The 17,929-nt window shown below is 38.3% G+C and overlaps 1 protein-coding gene and 1 non-coding gene across 3 annotated transcripts in view; both read right to left on the bottom strand.

The window, feature by feature from the left end:
• The window catches only part of TMEM131 (transmembrane protein 131), a 220,372-nt gene that overhangs the window by 104,609 nt on the left and 97,834 nt on the right, over window positions 1-17,929 (bottom strand). For both annotated transcript variants that reach the window (XM_081833431.1, XM_081833432.1), the window contains one exon: window positions 16,662-16,730. In XM_081833431.1, the coding sequence (XP_081689557.1) occupies window positions 16,662-16,730 (69 nt within the window). The remainder of the gene's footprint in view (window positions 1-16,661; window positions 16,731-17,929) is intronic.
• On the bottom strand, window positions 5,751-5,885 carry LOC115941131 (small nucleolar RNA SNORA42/SNORA80 family). Its single transcript, XR_004075892.1, has one exon. It is a non-coding gene; the product is annotated as a small nucleolar RNA SNORA42/SNORA80 family (small nucleolar RNA).

Here is a 17,929-nt window from a genome sequence, read left to right as displayed (position 1 = left end):
GATGGTTTTACTTTTTCCTTTCCAATCTGGGTGCCTTTTGCTTCTTTTTCTTGCATAACTGCCCTGGTTCTTGATGCAGGGAGAAATCTTTCAGTCTTTCACCATTAAATATGATGTTAGCTGTGGGACTTTCATAGGTGTTCTTTATCAGGCTAGGGAAATTCTCTTCTAGTCTTAGTTTTTTTGAGTGTTATTACCCTGAAAGGATGTATTTTCAAATCCTTTTTGTGTGTGTGTTTACTGACATGATCATGTTTTTCTCCCCTTTATTGTATTAACATGGTGTATATTATATTAATTGAATTTCAGATGTGGGCTTGAATTCACGATCCTGAGATTAAGACCTGAGCTGAGATCAAGAGTCAGTTGCTTAACCGACTGAGCCACCCAGGCACCCCGGTATATAATCATTTTTATGTGTTGCTGATTTTGGTTTTTATTATTTTGTGGATGAATTTTAACAAAAGGGGTATTGGTCTGTTGTTTTCTTGTAGTGTCTTTGTGAGGTTTTGGTAAAATGGTAATGCAGGCCTAACATACTGAGTTGGGAAATGTTCCCTCTTCTATTGTTTGGAAGAGTTCGTAGTGGATTGGTATTAATTCTTCTTTGAATTTTTGGTAGAATTAATCAATAAGGCTTTCTGTGCATCTGAGCTTTCATTCTGGGAAGTTTTTTGATGACTAATTCAAACCCTTTATAAGTCTATTCAGACTTTCTATTTCTTCTTAGGTCAGTTTTGGTAATTTGTGTCTTTAGGAATTTGTCCATTTCAACTGTTAATGAATTTGTTAGCATATAATTGTTCATGGTATCCCCTTATAATCCTTTTTTAAATTTCTATAAGGTTAATAGTAATGTCACCTCTTTCATTCCCGATTTTAGTAATTTGAGAGTCTTTTCTCTTTACTGCTTGGTCAGTCTAGCTAAGGGTTTGTCCATTTTGTTGCTCTTTTCAAAGAACCAATTTCTATTAATGTTCCCTATTATTTTTATCTGTATTTCATTTGTTTTTACTCTAGTCTTAATTATTTCTTTCTAATTATTTTTTACCTTATTTTTCTTTTTCTAGTTTCTTAAGGTGGAAGGTTAGGTTTCTGACTTGAGATTTGTTTTCTTTGCTGATTAAGACATTTACAGCTGTAAGTTTCTTCCTGGGCAATGGTTTTGCTGCATCCCATAAGTTCTGGTATATTTTCATTTCACTCATCTGAAAGCATTTTCTAATTCCTCTCTTGATTTTCTTCTTTGATTCACTGGTTATTAAAGAATATGTTGCTTAATATCTCAAGATTCTTCTTTTTCCTGTATTGTTTTCCAGTTTACTTAATCAGAAAATGAAGTTAACAGAAAAGATACTTTGTATGACTTCAAAACTTACTGGGGCTTGCATTATGGTCTATCCTGGAGAATGTTCTATGTGTGTGTGAATAGTGTAAGTACTCTGTTGTTGAGTGGAATGTTCTATAGATGTCTACTGGGCCTAGGAGCTCTGTACTGTTTTCAGGACTTCTGTTTCTTTTGTTATCTCTTGCTTAGATAGTCTATCCATTATTGAAAGTAGAGTACTAAAGACTCTATTAATGCTGAATTGTCTGTTTTTCCCTTCAGTTCTGTCAGTTTTGCTTCCTATACTTTGGGTTTCTATTGTTAGTTGAGTCTTGCTTTTTTAATCTGAAAATCTTGGTCTCTTAATTGGTGTGTTTAAACTATTTATATTTAATGTAATTATTGATATGGTTAAAGTACCATCTTGCTCATTCTATTCTATTCTATCTCTTCTTTGTTTATAACTCTTTTATATGCATAATTTTCTTTTTTTTTTTTTTAAGATTTTTTATTTATTTGACAGAGAGAGACACAGCGAGAGAGGGAACACAAGCAGGGGGAGTGGGAGAGGGAGAAGCAGGCTTCCTGCTGAGCAGGGAGCCCGATGCGGGGCTCGATCCCAGGACTCTGGGACCATGACCTGAGCTGAAGGCAGAGGCTTAACGACTGAGCCACCCAGGTGCCCCTTATATGCATAATTTTCTAGTCCTGGCCCAATTAAACTAGAAATCAATAACAAAAAGATAATTCGATTCCCTATAAATATGTAAATAGATCAATGCATGCGTAAGTAACCCATGGATCAAAGACAAAATCTGAATAAAAATTAAGAACTATCTGGAACTGAATGAAAATGAAAAACTGAACTCACTAAAAGCTTGTATAATACAGCTCATTCTGTGCTTACAGAAAAATTCATGAATTTAAATCTACATATTTGAAAAGAAAAAGCCTAAAAGTTAATGAGTTAAGCATCCATGTCATTAGAAAAAGAACAGCATATTAAATCTAAAGGAAGTACAAAGAAAGAAATGTTAAAATAAGAATGGAAATCAATGGAGTAAAACATGTAAAACAGAGATGATCTATGAAGTCAGAAGTTCACAGGTCTTGGGGGTAAAAAACTAGTAAGTTGATAACTACCTGACAAAACTGAGAAAGAAAAAAGAGATGGCACAAAATATCAGCAATGAGGGCGCCTGGGTGGCTCAGTTGGTTGGGCGACTGCCTTCGGCTCAGGTCATGATCCTGGAGTCCCGGGATCGAGTCCCCGCATCGGGCTCCCTGCTCGGCAGGGAGTCTGCTTTGTCCTCTGACCCTATCCCCTCTCATGTGTTCTCTCTCTCTAATTCTCTCTCTCTCAAATAAATAAATAAAATCTTTAAAAAAATAAATAAATAAAAAAAAAATATCAGCAATGATAAAAGGAGTTACAGCTACAGATGCTACAAACAGTAAAACAATCATAGAATGATATTAGCAACTTTATGTTAGTAAATTTGAAAATTATCCTGAAATTGCCAAACTCCTAGAAAAACACAGCTTACCAAAACTGGTAAATTAAAAAAATATATGTAAGCATTACAAAAAATAAAACTACTAAAGGGACACCTGGGTGGCACAGTCAGTTAAGTGCCCACCTCTTGGTATCAGCTCACGTCTTGATCTCAGGGTTTTAAGTTCAAGCCCCACACTGGGCTCAACACTTAAAATAAAACAAAAAACTATTAAAGAAATTAAATTCATAATTTAAAACCTTACCACAAAGAAAATTCCAGCCCAGGAGTACTCTCTACTGGCAAATTCTACCACATATTTAAAGGTAATATTTTACCAATTAATGGGGGGGGGGAGTGAAATGCAGGTACAAAATGGGGAAAAATGAGGAAGAACTCTATGACTCTAGATCTGAGTTGGGAAAACATGAATTAGAATTATTAGTATGAGACATGATTTACATATATCCATTTATTTTTTAAATTTTTTTTAGAGAGAGGGCTTGATCTCACGACCCTGAGATCATGACCTGAGCTGAAATCAAGAGTCAGATGCTGGGGCGCCTGGGTGGCTCAGTTGGTTAAGCGACTGCCTTCGGCTCAGGTCATGATCCTGGAGTCCCGGGATCGAGTCCCGCATCGGGCTCCCTGCTCAGCGGGGAGTCTGCCTCTCCCTCTGACCCTCCCCCTTCTCATGTGCTCTCTCTCTCTCTCAAATAAATAAATAAAATCTTTAAAAAAAAAAAAGAGTCAGATGCTTAACCGACTGAGCCACCCAGGTACCTCAATATATATGCATTTATATATATGCATGTGTTTTGGGGTGCCTGGGTGGCTCAGTCGTTAAGTGTCTGCCTTCAGCTCAGGTCATGATCCCAGGGTCCTGGGATCAAGCCCCGCATCGGGCTCCCTGCTCAGCGGGGAGCCTGCTTCTCCCTCTCCCACTCCCACTGCTTGTGTTCCCTCTCTGTGTCTGTCAAATAAATAAATAAGATCTTTAAAAATATATATTTTTGCATATGTTTCTCCACAGATCTGTTCACACAAGCCTAGAAGCAATGACGTCCAGAGCAATAAGCACACTTGGTGCCCAGATATGGGTTTGAAATGTCACTCCCCATCAAAAGAAACCAGGACTTCTTGCACTTTTGGCTAATTCTGGGTCTAGGACAAGGAAAAGACAAGGAAGTCTAGAATGTCTTATTGAATCAGAAAGCAAAGAAATGTTCAAAGGTTAATGGGACATATCAAAAAAAGATAGGAATCAGCTTAACCAGGCTTCCACTGGGAAAATATAAAGAGATGGATACTCTAAGTTAATAGCAATCAGAGAAATACAAAATTAACAATGAAGTATCACATTATCCCTATTTAACTAGCAAAATTAGAAAGTTGGCTAATGTTAAGGGTTAGTGCAAATATGTGGATGTGGAACTACACATGCACTGCTATTAGAGGAGCATAAAGTGGCACAGATACTCACAAAAGCAATCAGGCAAAACCTAGATAGTGAAGTGTACTCACACTCTATGACCTATGCATTCCACTCCTGGGCTTATATTCCAAAGAAATTCGCATGACAGTCCATACTGAACCTGTAAGAGGATTTCACGCAGGGCTATTTGTGGTGGTAGGGTTACCAGAGGCAATATGTATAGCCACTGAAGAAAGAGTTATGGATAAAATGTGGATACTTTGTTATGGTTAGAAATAAGAGAACAGATGGACATCTAACAAAAATGGACCTTTAAAAAGGTAAGAAATAGAATGAACTATGCAGCCACTAAGGAAAACAATATGGAGGTTCCTCAAAAATTAAAAATAGAACTACCATATGATCCAGCGATCTCACTTCTTCCCATATCCAAAGGAAATGAAAACAGGATCTCGAAGAGATATCTGCACCCCCATGTTCACTGCAGCATTATTCACAAGAGCCAAAATATGGAAATAATCGAAGTGTGTGTCAGCGGATAAATGGATAAAGAAGATATGGTATGTATATATATACAGAGAAATATTATTCAGCCATGAGAAAGGACATCCTGCCACTTGTAATAACATGGTGGTCCTTGAGGGCATTATGCTAAATGAAGTCAGACAGGGAAAGACAAACACTCTATATCACTTATATGTGTAATCTAAAAAAGCTGAACTCATAGAAACAGAGACTTAGAATGGTGGTTACCAGGGGCCGAGGAATGCAGAAAGAGGGAGATGTTGGTCAAAGAGTACAAACTCCTGGTGAGAAGATGAGTAAGTTCCAGGGATTTAATGTCCAGCATAGCAATTATAGTTATTAATACTGTATTATATACTTGAAAGTTGCCAAAACCTTAAATGTTCTCACCACAAGAGACGTGGTAATTATGTGATGTGATGGTGTTAGCTAACCCTACAGTGGTAATCATTCAGCAATATATAAGTATATCAAATCAACATGTTGTGTACCTTAAACCTATAGAATGTCACATGTAAATTATATCTCAATAAAGCAAAAAAAAAAAAAAAATCCCAGAATGAGCTATATCACAATATTTGTATACTAAGATATAATCACATAAACTAAAAATATATAATAGCTATATGGGTGGCAGAGGTAAAACTACATATATATCTTACGCATTTTTCTGTGTGTATATTTCATGAAAAAAGGTAAAGACAGTGTTATGGTAAAGTAATGAGAATACGCTGGAAAGTAACACTACAATCATTAAGCATCATCATATAAAACTAGAATAAAGCATTTAAAGGTTTTTTGTTTGTTTGTTTAGAGTGACCTCACCAGTCAAGATGGTTTTGCTATGTGAACTATTTATTTGAGGTCAGTGAATCAAAAGGTATTCGCTGAAGGCCTATATTTGAGCCAGCTTTATAATGATGCTGGCTTATTTTTATAGTTTTTTTTTTTTTTTTTTTTTTCTTTTTACCGTGTGACCTGCTTCAGTGCCTGCAGCCTATGGCACAGAGGCCAGGCAATGGTTCGGGGCCACAGTTTGCTCTGGCTCGGAGCACTGTGAGAGGCCCAGGGGGACAAGCCTGCCATAAATCCAAACCCATGCGTTATAGTTGATTCTTCTGTAACTGTATAATGCTCAATCCTATTTAGTCAGACAGTGAGCCCCATATATTAAATATCCCTCAAGAATTCAATTTTAAAAGTAGTTTAACAAATGCTACATAAAATAGAGTATTACAGAACTCAGGGTGGGAAGTATTATAATTAAACATTACAAAAAATAAACTCAAAGGTCATTTTATTGTCCAAGTAGAAATTTTAGTCTGGGGGCGCCTGGGTGGCTCAGTCGTTAAGAGTCTGCCTTCGGCTCAGGTCATGATCCCAGGGTCCTGGGATCGAGCCCCGCATCGGGCTCCCTGCTCGGCAGGAACCCTGCTTCTCCCTCTCCCACTCCCCCTGCTTGTGTTCCCTCTCTCGCTGTGTCTCTCTCTGTCAAATAAATAAATAAAATCTTTAAAAAAAAAAAAAAAAGAAATTTTAGTCTGTTTCCTTACAGGTTTTTGTCTAACTTCCTCACTGGGACTTCACAGTCTTTTTTTTTTTTTTAATCCTCAAAGTCAGAAGTTGGTCAGAATTACATGTATTCAAAGTGACTTAATATAGTCACATTTTTTCACTTGATTTTCATATTCTGTATCATCTAAATCAACATCAAAATCTAATTTACCACTTTATTCAGTTCTTCTGCAGCTTTATCTCCAGTTTAATCTTGGATTATTTTAAACATTTCATCATTTCTAGAATGGAATAACAGTCTCTTCTCCCACATCACACAGAAAAGTCAGGTTTGTCTGCGTAAGGTTCACCAATTATGTAAATAAGAATTATTCACTGTCTTTTGTAACATTTAACACATTTTAATGGTTTTGATAATGGTCTGCGCTGTGGTTTATTTTACACGTCATTTGACAATTTCTTTATAATGATGACACGAAGCTTTGTTGTTGTGGTTAATGTTTTCTGGTGCCTCCAAGGGCTGAACACCCAGTCTTATTCCCCTTCTGAGAGCTCATCAGTGTAGATGCTACCACCTCTTGCCACAAGCGGGAAGGATGTGGAACCAAAAACCTGGTCCAAAATCATTCCATGGCTTACAGCCCAGCCACCATGAGGTCCAAAATATTTCTGTGGCTTAATAGTCCAGCCATGAGGAAAAAACCCAAAGGTGGAACCAGGACTTGGTCCTGAGGCAGGGACAGAGAGGGGTATCCACAGGGAGGCTTATAACAACACATTTAGGGTTAGGAAGTAGGAAGCTGATTACCCTCACAAGCTCTTCAAGCTTAGTGGAATTCCTCTTGCCTCTGGTAAAAGGAGCTAGACCCCTTAACCAACAGGCTCGTCAATCCCAGGTGGGGGGGTCACAGGACCATGAAAGTAGGGAAGTAGGTACAGATCCAGCTGGGGCCTCAAATTTTGGGCATGTTGTTGCAGGAAGAAACTGTATAAAGACAGTATGGAAGATAAAATCCTTTTTCCTCAAGCTTCATATAGACATATAAATAGAACAACAGTACACAGAAATAAAAATGGCCTTACATCCTGAAAGTTTACCACTAACATGCTTTCTTCAATAAATATGCTCTTTCACAATTCAAGTGTTCTGTAGGCTAAGTAGCAACCAGTCATTCACCTCCCTATGAATTTGATTTACTTAATGTTTTCCCTCCTGTGGCCTCAGTGTAATCAATCTCAGTATGATAAAGAAGACAGAGTATAAGATGGACAGGTAGTCTGGGGGATCCTTCAAGAAGACAGGACAGAAGATGGCTGCAGGAGAGGACTATGGGGTAAGGAAGCGAGCTTGGATGGCTTTGCGGCCTGGCAGCAGGGAGTGGATCAGAATGCTTGGTGTGCAATGCTGCTGAGGCTGGCCTTGCTCTTCTTTCGAGGGATCAAAGAGGAAAGGCCCTGGCCACACCCTACAGAAATGAATCTTTGCTCAGAGGAGAACAGTCATCTACTTATGTTGTTCAAAGAGGTTTGGAGTAAGAGGAAGAGAGGAAAGATCTCAGGAAGGGTGTCAGTAGGCTACTCTAGTTAGGCAGGCTCCGACAGAGCAGGCTTCCTGCAGCTCTGGGCGGTCCACACCACAAGAAGCAGAGGGAGTCCTCCTCGAACATACCTCATATAAACAGCTTCCCCTAACCCTCCCTCTCCTCAGTTTCTCTGGGGATGTGAACAGAATCCATGATAAAGTGGGAGACTTAGAAGTCACACTAAACCACGGAAAACTTTGGCCAAGTACTAATGCATGCTTACTTGTAAATAAATAAGCAGTGCATTAGTTTTCTGCAACATAACAAATTACCAGAAACTTAGAGGCTGAAAGCAATACCCATTTATTATCTTACAAGTCTGTAAGTCCAAAGTCCAGGCCCAGCATGAATGGGTGATGTGCTCAGGGGTCTCACTCACTCAAGCTCAAAGTCCTCTTCTAGGCTCATGCAGGTTATTGGTGATATTTAGGTTGCTCCCAGTCTCTTGCCATATGGCCCTCTCCATTTCCAGAACCGGCACAAGAAACTCCCTTGCATCCAACACTTCTCATGCTTGAAAATACGGCATTTCTGTCTATGACTGCGATAGCCAAATGTTGAGGGCTCATGACATCAGCTCAGGGCCCCAGATTATCTCCCTATTTTACAGGTCAACTGATTTGGGACCTTAATTACATTTCCAAAATCCTTTACAGCAACATCTAGATTAGTGTTTGATTGGGAGATGTGTGTGCATCTCGGAGGCGAGGAATTTGGGGGACCATCTTAGAATTCCGCTTGCCATAAGCAGCATGTGTGACTGCGTGGCTAGACAGGTAAGATTTAAAAATAAAACAAAGATTTTCAAATGCCTGCAGTGCTGGTTCTGTTTGTTTCTACTGTCGGCTACTCCAAAGACAGAAGGAGGACCAAAGGGGAGAGTGTGAATTATTTATAGATAAACCAAGCAGAATCAAATATATGGCTGTTCTCTGCGCTGTTTGTGCACAGCTACTGACTGTCCATACTCCGGAAGAGTCTGAAGTGCAAAAGAATTAGGAAGAAGCAGCTATGAACTAGACACCAGCTTGGAAAGTAAGCTGTAATTCTGTGGTCAGTGGCCAGTTTCCCGTGCCACAGAAAGACAACACAGTGCCAGGAAACAGCTGAAGAAATGGCTGAGCAACTACCCTCAGACAAACCCTATGAATTACAGTGACACAGCACTCTACTAAACACAGCTTTTGGCAGGTAACTGGGCCGAATCAATATGCAGTACTTTGTACCACTCAATTAACACAAAATCCGAGCATCTTCTTATACACATTTGAGATTGGGGGCTGAGGGGTCTGCTGGTGGAACAGTCAATAACTGAAAAAGCAGAAAGGAACCAAACATCCCTTTAGAAAAGAGAACCTACTTGATTTTATTGGAATATGAAAAAGTGATTAGAAGAAACACCTTTCATGAACTGAATTTAACTTGAAAATAAAGACCTCTGTTTTTAGCAACAGACTATTCAATAACTTCCATTTTTTAAGACATTAATTAGGTCTCCATTTTAAGCTTTAGATTTGAAACCAAGATTTTCTGCACTTAATAATTACATAAACCAAAGAACTCAGTAAACCAAGTTTCCACCCAAAGCATCTTTCACAGTCTGCAATAAGTGTTTGAAAAAAGGAGTTGTTATGGAAACAAAAATATTTAACAGCATTGGCATAAATAACTAAGAGGGGTGCAGAGGGATGGGGGGAGGCGGACATGCCTAGATTGTTCCAACTAATTGTTACAGAGAAAGCAGGGACGGGAGGGAGAGGGGGAAAGAGACAGAATTAAAGAATAAATTTAAATGTAATGGGTGAAAACAAAGAAAGCCTATTTTTGAAGAAAGTTAACTTGATTTACTGTGAAAGAAGCTCTAGAGGGCAGTAAGAATGGTCAGAGTTGTCAGTACAGAGGGGTCTGGAAGGCGGCCAGGGTATGTCCTAGAGCTGCATCCTCGCTAAAGGGCCTGAAACCCTCCTGGAAGCCCTGGATGACCACCAGATGCAGCTCAGTATGGTAAATTCTATCCAATTTAAAGTTTTTCAGATACTGCAAAGTGTGTTTTAAAATCATGAGTGACTTTTGGTTTAGCAAAAAGACCACAAGCAGTGTAGAAATAATTCACAGAAAACATAAGGCAAAACTTCAGTGCATGAGTCAAGGTAGTAAGCAATGATAACTCTACTTACAATTTTTGGAAAAAAAATATTATAAAGTGTTCTGTTAAGGATATTCTTCTCAAGTCCTAAAATTACTGCTATACATATCAAGTCAATGAAACATTTATAGCATGGGCATTAAGTCAGTACACTGCCAGATCAAGTAGAAAAGGTAAAGCAAATGTTCAATGCAGTCTGGCAAAAACACTTGGGAATGTAAAGTTAATTTAACTGAAACAAAGAAATCAGCGGGCAATGTTGTTGGACTTAAAGATAATGTACTGTATGTAAGTGTTAAGTGTGAAATATGTGCCAGAGATACAAAGATAAATAAATTATCTTCAAAGCCAGGTCTAGAAGGGAAGCAGACATCTAAACAGAGCAATAACCAGCGTGCTGACAGAACTTAGTACATGTAATGAGTAATGAAGACTCTGATTCCATTGTTGATATTTGATTACTGAGAGTTTTCAAGCCCCATAATGTCCCCTCACCTTATATTCCACAAATGGGCAAGCTCTTAGATGCAGTGAGAAGTTCAAACTTTATGAGTCCACCCCAGCCTCAGCCCCAACCACAATAAAAGTCAAGCCGGTCTCCTTTCTCCACTCACTCAGGCCATTTTTCAGACTTGCTTGGGAGCCCACCCTGCTCTCCCCAGAATGCTTTATTATGTGAGTATAATAAATCTTCCCACACCCTCTTCATGTGTGTGCATGTGATGTCATCAGTCTTGGTTCAGTATTCCTTCCAATATATGTCCATTTTTCCCTCTAGTTTCAGTCAGATTTCTATCACTTAGAACCAAACAACTGAAGCATTGACCAAAACTGAGGGAATAAAGGCACTCTGTAATTATTGTTAATTTTCTTACAATATGAATAGTGGTACTGTAGTTATGTACAAAGTCCTTACATATGGAAATGTGTGCCAAAGAGTATAGGAATAAAATGTTACTATGTCTGCTTTCAAATGATTTAAAATTGACAAAAATATGAATATGCAAAAATCTTAATTACTGAATTTAGGTTAAGAGTACATTCATTACCTGTTCTTTCTCCTTTGTTTGTTTTGTTTTGATTATATGAAAGCATCCATACAATTCTTTTTGGAGGGGAGACTCAAAGTATGTACAACATGCCTAGTGCTTAGAAAGACCACTTACTTCAGGAAACGGTAAGTAGTTCTCCACAGGGGTGGCTTAGGGTGAGGGCGCAGGTAAGAAAGGTAAAGGACAGATTTTATGTTGAGAAATTTAGCGTCTATCCTAAAGACATTTGGAAACGATCAAAGGATTTTTTTTTGTGGGAAAGAGTACAGTAAATGACATGATTTGGATAGTAAAAAGATTTCCTATCTTTGACAGTGTTGATCATAAATTGGAAAATGGAAGGCATATGGTAAGAGTCTAGATAAGAAATGATGAGGGCCTGAATTAAGAGGAGAAGGGTAAGAAATAAAGGTTAGAGAAGAGCAGACATGAAAAGTTCATAGAATTCTGGTAATGGATTTGGTAGGGGGAAGGGATGGAGTGCTTTGAGGTAAAGGAAAGAATCCAGGAAACATGAGGATTTTTGGCTTTGGTGACTGCTTTATACCATTCATGGAGACTGGAAATACAGAAGCAAGAGCAGGGCACACTGAGTTTCAGGTGTTGTCGGAGAAAAATGGTAGTGTTTGGGAAGAGGGACGAGACACAGGTTTGGAAACCATAGGCATATGTCAAGGGCGTGGAAGAGAGCAACCCATAAGAGAGTGTGGAGTTGGCTGAAAGAGGCTGAGGAAAGAGAAGCAGCTACAGTTAGGCGATAGACAGGGAACAGAACCCTGAAAGAAGCTAAGAAAAAATGGCTTTAAGACACAGGAAGAAAACAGTGTGGTTCACAAGGGTAGAGGCCAAGAAAGATCTGAGAAGGAGGAAGTCAGTGGTGTCATGTACTCTACAAGAGACAAAGAAAGACAAGATTATTAAGGTTACCTAACAAAAAGACCTAAAGTAGGGCAGTTCCAGGGTCAATTAATTCTGCAGTTTAACACTATTATCAAGGACGCAAGTTCTTTCCATTTTTCTACTCTCAGACAAATTTTGCTGGCTTTATCCTCAGCCTAGCACCTCTGATGGATTGCAAGATGGTTGCCATAGTACCCCAGGCATTGCATGCAGACAATATCCAGCATGGAAGAGGGGTAATTCTTTCTTAAGTCTCTTTTTTAGAATGGGGGAAAAAAAACCTATTCCCAGAAATCCTTTAGTAGACCCGACTTCATATTTTTGGGTAGACCTGGGTCACACGTCCACCCCTGAACTGATCATAAACAAGAATGGGAGTATTACAATTGACTCAGATTAATCAGGAATACTCCTGAGCTGGAGACAGGGTCACTTGTCCTAAGGGCTGGATAACTGAAAAACCTGGGGTTGTATTAATAAAAAGGTGAGGGGAGATGTTGAATAGGTAACTAATGGGCGTGTAAGGGGCCGCTCTGTACTAACGTATTCTACTCTGATTTTTTCCAAATAATGATACTTTATTTAAGAAAGAGCAAGGATTTTTGAGGCAGAAAGACAAGTGGTCAATGCAGGAAAAAATTCCAATCAAGTAAGCTTTATGCTTCTGAGAGTGGAAGGAAGCCAAACATAGAATAACTTTAAAGGAGGATGTATCCTAAAACCTCTCTGATTTCCTTTGGCAATTGGTTACTTCCTGACCCACCAATAATTTACCTTCTGCAGTGCAAACGCACAACTTCACTTCCTTTGTACCAGAATTTCTACTTTCAACTTTCATAAGAAGAAATGTAGCTCTAAAATGGCAAGGCAAATTCTTCCAGTCACATTGCCTGTGATCTTCTAGGGTCAAAGTTCTAAATTTAGGAACCTCTCTGTTTACATCCACATGGTGGCTGTGTGGTCTACCGACTTGAGTGGGCTGAACTACAGTCCCCAGAACTCCCTCATACATTTCTGCTTAGGGTGGGTTATGTGGGATGCTCTCTCCTGAGAGCTGGAACATGGAAGGGAGGCAGCCGCTGTTTTGTAGCATACAGTAACTTCTCCCAGTTATTCACTCAAACACCAACGTAGGTGCTGCTGGGAAGGGATTCTGCAGATGTAATTCAAGTCCCTAATCAGTTGACTTTAAATTAATTAAAAGAGAGATTAGGTAGGCTTGTCTTAAATAGTTGGAAGCCCTTTCAAAGAGAACTTAGCCCTTGCCTGAGCTAAGAGGCTCCAAACAACAGATGGATCTGCAACTGCTTTGCTTCCTCAGGCTCTTCCCTGAGAGCCTGCCTGCAGACATCAAGCTTCAGCACTTACTCATGATCTTCCCTTCCTGACTGCCTGCCCCTGTACACTTTGGGCTTGCTTAACCAGCTCCCACAACTGTATAAGCCAATACACAAAACTCCACACACATATACATATATATATACATACACTGACTCACTCACACACATACAGAATCTGACTGATTGAACCCTAATACACATGTGCTCACATTTGCCTCCAACTCCTACTTCTACCTTTGTGAGATAAAACCAGCTCCATTCAGTGCTCTCAGACTGGACGCAGAAAAGTTTAAAATGGGAGAATCATTTTCTTTTTCTTTTGTTTCCACTATTTTGGAGCACCTTGTAAATTTGCTGGCTTACGGAATAGTTCAGTATACCTACTATATACCTTTCCTGTGCTGTAACTAAGAGCTCATGCTATGCTTCAAATAATTTTCTTCACTGTATTACCTAGCCCAGCTTGCACTGGAGTTCACATGTCCATCTGCACACCCTCAATAAACTTCCAGTTTCTCTCATGATATTTCAGTTCCTATCAGTTCTCTTTGTTCATGACACCAAATTATTCTCTAGCCTAAATATTAACTGAAAACCTTTAAATTTTGCATATCCTTTCATCCCACAACTCCATTCTTAGAACTCTCTCCTGAGGATAAAGTCATGCTGTGTTTAAATCATTAGTTTCGGCACTGATTATAACAACAAAAAGTTTAAACAATATAAAACAAGAAATGAATTGAACAAATATATCCATACAATTTGATGTTCTTTAATACCATAAAAGAAAGTAACAGATAATTGAATGGAATAAAGAAAAAATGCACAATGTATTATGTTTAGAAAGCAGGTTATACAACAGTTTATGTTCAGAAAACAGTCATGTTTTTTGTGACTCAATAAAAAAATACAGATGCATAGAAGAAGGACTTAAAGGATAAAAGCTCAATGTTAATGTTTCTGCGTGTCTGCACTACTGGTAATTTCTTACTTTCTTCTTTCTCCTGGTAAGTATTTTCTAAGTTTACCATAGTGGACCTGCACTGCTAGTGTAATAAGCAGAATCCCAGTAAGTTCTGTAGTGGTGACTTAATAACCTATGGCCTAGAACAGGTATTCTTCACTACCTCTCAAGAATCCAGTATGGACTTTGAGAGGGATGTCTAGAAAACCCCTTAACCTGGGTGCACAATGCTGTCTGTATGTGCAGCGCTGTGTGCCTTTGTGTGCATTTGAAGAGGTGAAGAGTTTCACAGCTTTCATCTAGTCCTCAAGAGATCCATGATCAAAAAAAGGTTAAAACCACCAGTCCAGAATCTTGCATGACCTTACCTCAATTTCTCCTATTTCCAGGGTGGGGCATTATTTAAAGAGTCCAGGGAGAGATCATTTGGAACAGAAATTACCAATTTCAATTCAGGCATTTTGTACAGCTGAAAATGTCTTTATCTCAAGTGATATATAAAATGTGTACAACTCTCTCAAAAATCAAATTATGAAGTAAAAAACAGCTGGGTAGAACTTTTGACAAGATCTCTCTAGAATGGTTGCTGCTAAGCTTTCCAAGTAAGAATACTCTGTGTTTGAGACTAATGATTTTGGTGTTGTATGCCAACCTCCTCTCCTAGCCCTCATGCAGCACCAGAAATACAGCTTATGCCCTAGTCTCAGAACAGAGTTTGTTAGTCTCTGTTGGGCCCCTCTAGGGTGAGCGAACATACTCTAAGAGAATTTTACTGTAGACAGAAAACTCACTAATAGTTAGAAAATAATGAACTTTTATGGAGATCAAAATATGTGCCATGTTTCATTAAATATCTTGCATTTGAGAGAAGGAGACTGTGGGTTACACATTATTGTGACTGGCTTAAGGCCTCTACTTTATGTTCCTTGCAATCTTGACATTATATACCTAAACTGTTTTTTGGGTTTTTTTAAGATTTTATTTATTTACTTGTCAGAGAGAGAGAGTACGCACAGGCAGGGGGAGCGGCAGAGGGAGAGGGAGAAGCAGGCTCCCCGCTGAGCAGGGAGCTCGATGTGGGGCTCAAACCCAATAACCTGGGATCACGACCTGAGCCGAAGGCAGACGCTTAACCAACTGAGCCACCCAGGCGCCCCCCTAAACCGTTTTTGTAAGACAGAAATGATAGTGATATGTTTCCCATTTAAATATTATGATCTTTAAATCTAACACCCAGAAGCACTTTTACTTACATAATGACTATTCCAAAATACTGATTCCATCTAAAAGTGCACAAAGAACCATACAAACTTCTCTCTGCACTGCTACCCCTAAAATCCATGATCTCTGTAGGAATATAGTCTTAAAAGATGGGAGTCGCTATCAGATATCTTGCTTTTTATGCTAGCTACTCTACCATGGTTCTGTACAAATATAATTAGTGTATTTGATTATTCTAGGTTTGAGATTGTAAATAAATTATTTAAACTTCATGTGTTTACTAGTAAAAAATGGTTAATTACAACTCTGACATTAAAGAAAATTATAATTTTCACTTACTGAATCAAATAGATCTATATACAGTTTCTCCACCACTTCCCTTTTAAATTCTTTTTTTTTCCTGCTAGTTTACCAGAGTGGCATTGCTCTAGCAGTTATGTGCTCTAGCACTAAGAGTTTTTCTTTATCTACTTGCTGAATTAGATTGGAACCAAATACAGGTGAAGACTTGTCTTTTCCTCAGTGTATCTGAGATGTGCAAAACCTGAGGCTCAGAGGTAGAAGGGAAGCCAGAAATATGGTTTGAAGAAGCAATTCTGTGGTTGAACCACGTCTTTCTGCAGGATTTTCTTTTGTTTGCTCTTTTGGGTTAGTGATAATACTACTTATTTGGTGTCGAATAGAAGTTTGTACTTTAAAAGCACATGCAAACAAATAAATAATACATCTTTCTATATCCACATGGAAAATTTTAAATAGAAGTGGAAATGAATTACTAATCAGAAAAGTAACCTAAAAGTTTTATGCTGCTTCTCAAGATAGGATCCTTTGAACCAGGGACTTTATTAGGTGGGTATTTTTCAAACTTCAAAAGTTAGTATTATATGTTAGACCCATAATAGATACTTGCTTCCCATTTTCTTTCTTTCTTTTTTTGTTTTGTTTTAAAGATTTTATTTATTTATTTGCCAGAGAGAGCGAGCGCACACAAGGAGGGGGATTTCCCATTTCAAACTGCATTCAACAACATTGTTTTCTTGTACTTGAAAATTTAACTTTCTCAGAGAGATAACACAGGTAAAAAGCAAGACAAATAAATGCATAAAATACACATTATACTTTAATGGGAAACTATGGTCTGAATATTTTAAACTTACTGTTCATGGAAATCCAGCATTGGTGGCTCAAATCGTATAGGTCTGCAATTACCCCGGTACAGAGATATACTGTAAGTAAAAAGAAAAGAGTATAAGAAACAATTCTTTAAAAAATATATACCCCAAAACTGAAGTCAGACACTTGAGTTTTGTCACAACAAAGTATCTTTAAGTGTAGTCTAACCTTCTATTGGGAATGTGCATTACTTTTCTTAATAGAGGAAATCAATAAATGTGTGTTTTTAAAAATGAAAAAAAAAAAAGGAGAGTATTTTTCCTATTCAAAAGTATATGAAAACAGAAAATGCTCAGGTAGACTCAATGTTGAAATTAATTTGTTGAAATAGTTGATAACAATATATCTTTATATGCTCACTTAGATTTTCTTTTTTGATACATGCACAATGAACAATAAATAGTCAACACAACTACACATACTTGGCAGACAATACAGTATACAAACAAAAACCACAATCACATTTTAACTAGAGTGGCAAAGGAACTAACAAAAATGAATTTTGTGGGATAGAAACTTTTAAGAACTGAAATATCTTTTTCATCTGAGAGTTTAGAACACACTGATCTATTTGAGTATTATTTTTCACTATCCCACTTGATACTAGAACTTCTCACTAAAACCAATTTCTGAACAGCAAGCCTAGTCCTTGCCATGACCTAACAATGATGCGACACAGAAATACCCTGGGGGGGATGGGCGGTGTCCACATGCCTCAGGTCATCTGTTTAAGTACTGAGAAAGTCAGAAATTCAGTAAGCCACTGAAGTTTCTAAATAGTAGATAATATTTTAAGAAATGATGTTAGAGCAAAACCATTCTGTAAAACTTTACTTCCATCAACATAATTCAGAAGAACACAGCTTCAAATGATATAGTAATTTAATTCAGGAAATACAGGACATACATTAGAAACAGGCAAGGACATTCAGAATATGTAGGAAATTTAGCTTTAACTCGGTTCTTTAAATAGCTTAGACTATGTATTTATTAAAGATTTTTAAAATTTATTTATTTGACAGAGACAGCGAGAGAGGGAACACAAGCAGGGGGAGTGGGAGAGGGAGAAGCAGGCTTCCCGCTGAGCAGGGAGCCTGATGAGGGGCTCGATCCCAGGTCCCTGGGACCATGACCTGAGCCGAAGGCAGATGCTTAACGACTGAGCCACCCAGGTGCCCCTAGCTTAGACTATTTAAAGATGAAATAGTCTGAGTAGTAGAATCGAAGCACTAAAAGTAATAGGATCTTAGAT

This window comes from Leptonychotes weddellii, chromosome 10 (genome assembly GCF_054177405.1).
Source record: "Leptonychotes weddellii isolate Sample4059 chromosome 10, ASM5417740v2, whole genome shotgun sequence".
NCBI classification, from domain to species: domain Eukaryota; kingdom Metazoa; phylum Chordata; class Mammalia; order Carnivora; family Phocidae; genus Leptonychotes; species Leptonychotes weddellii.
Note: the sequence above shows the minus strand (reverse complement) of the source record. Positions and strands in the feature narration are given on the sequence as shown.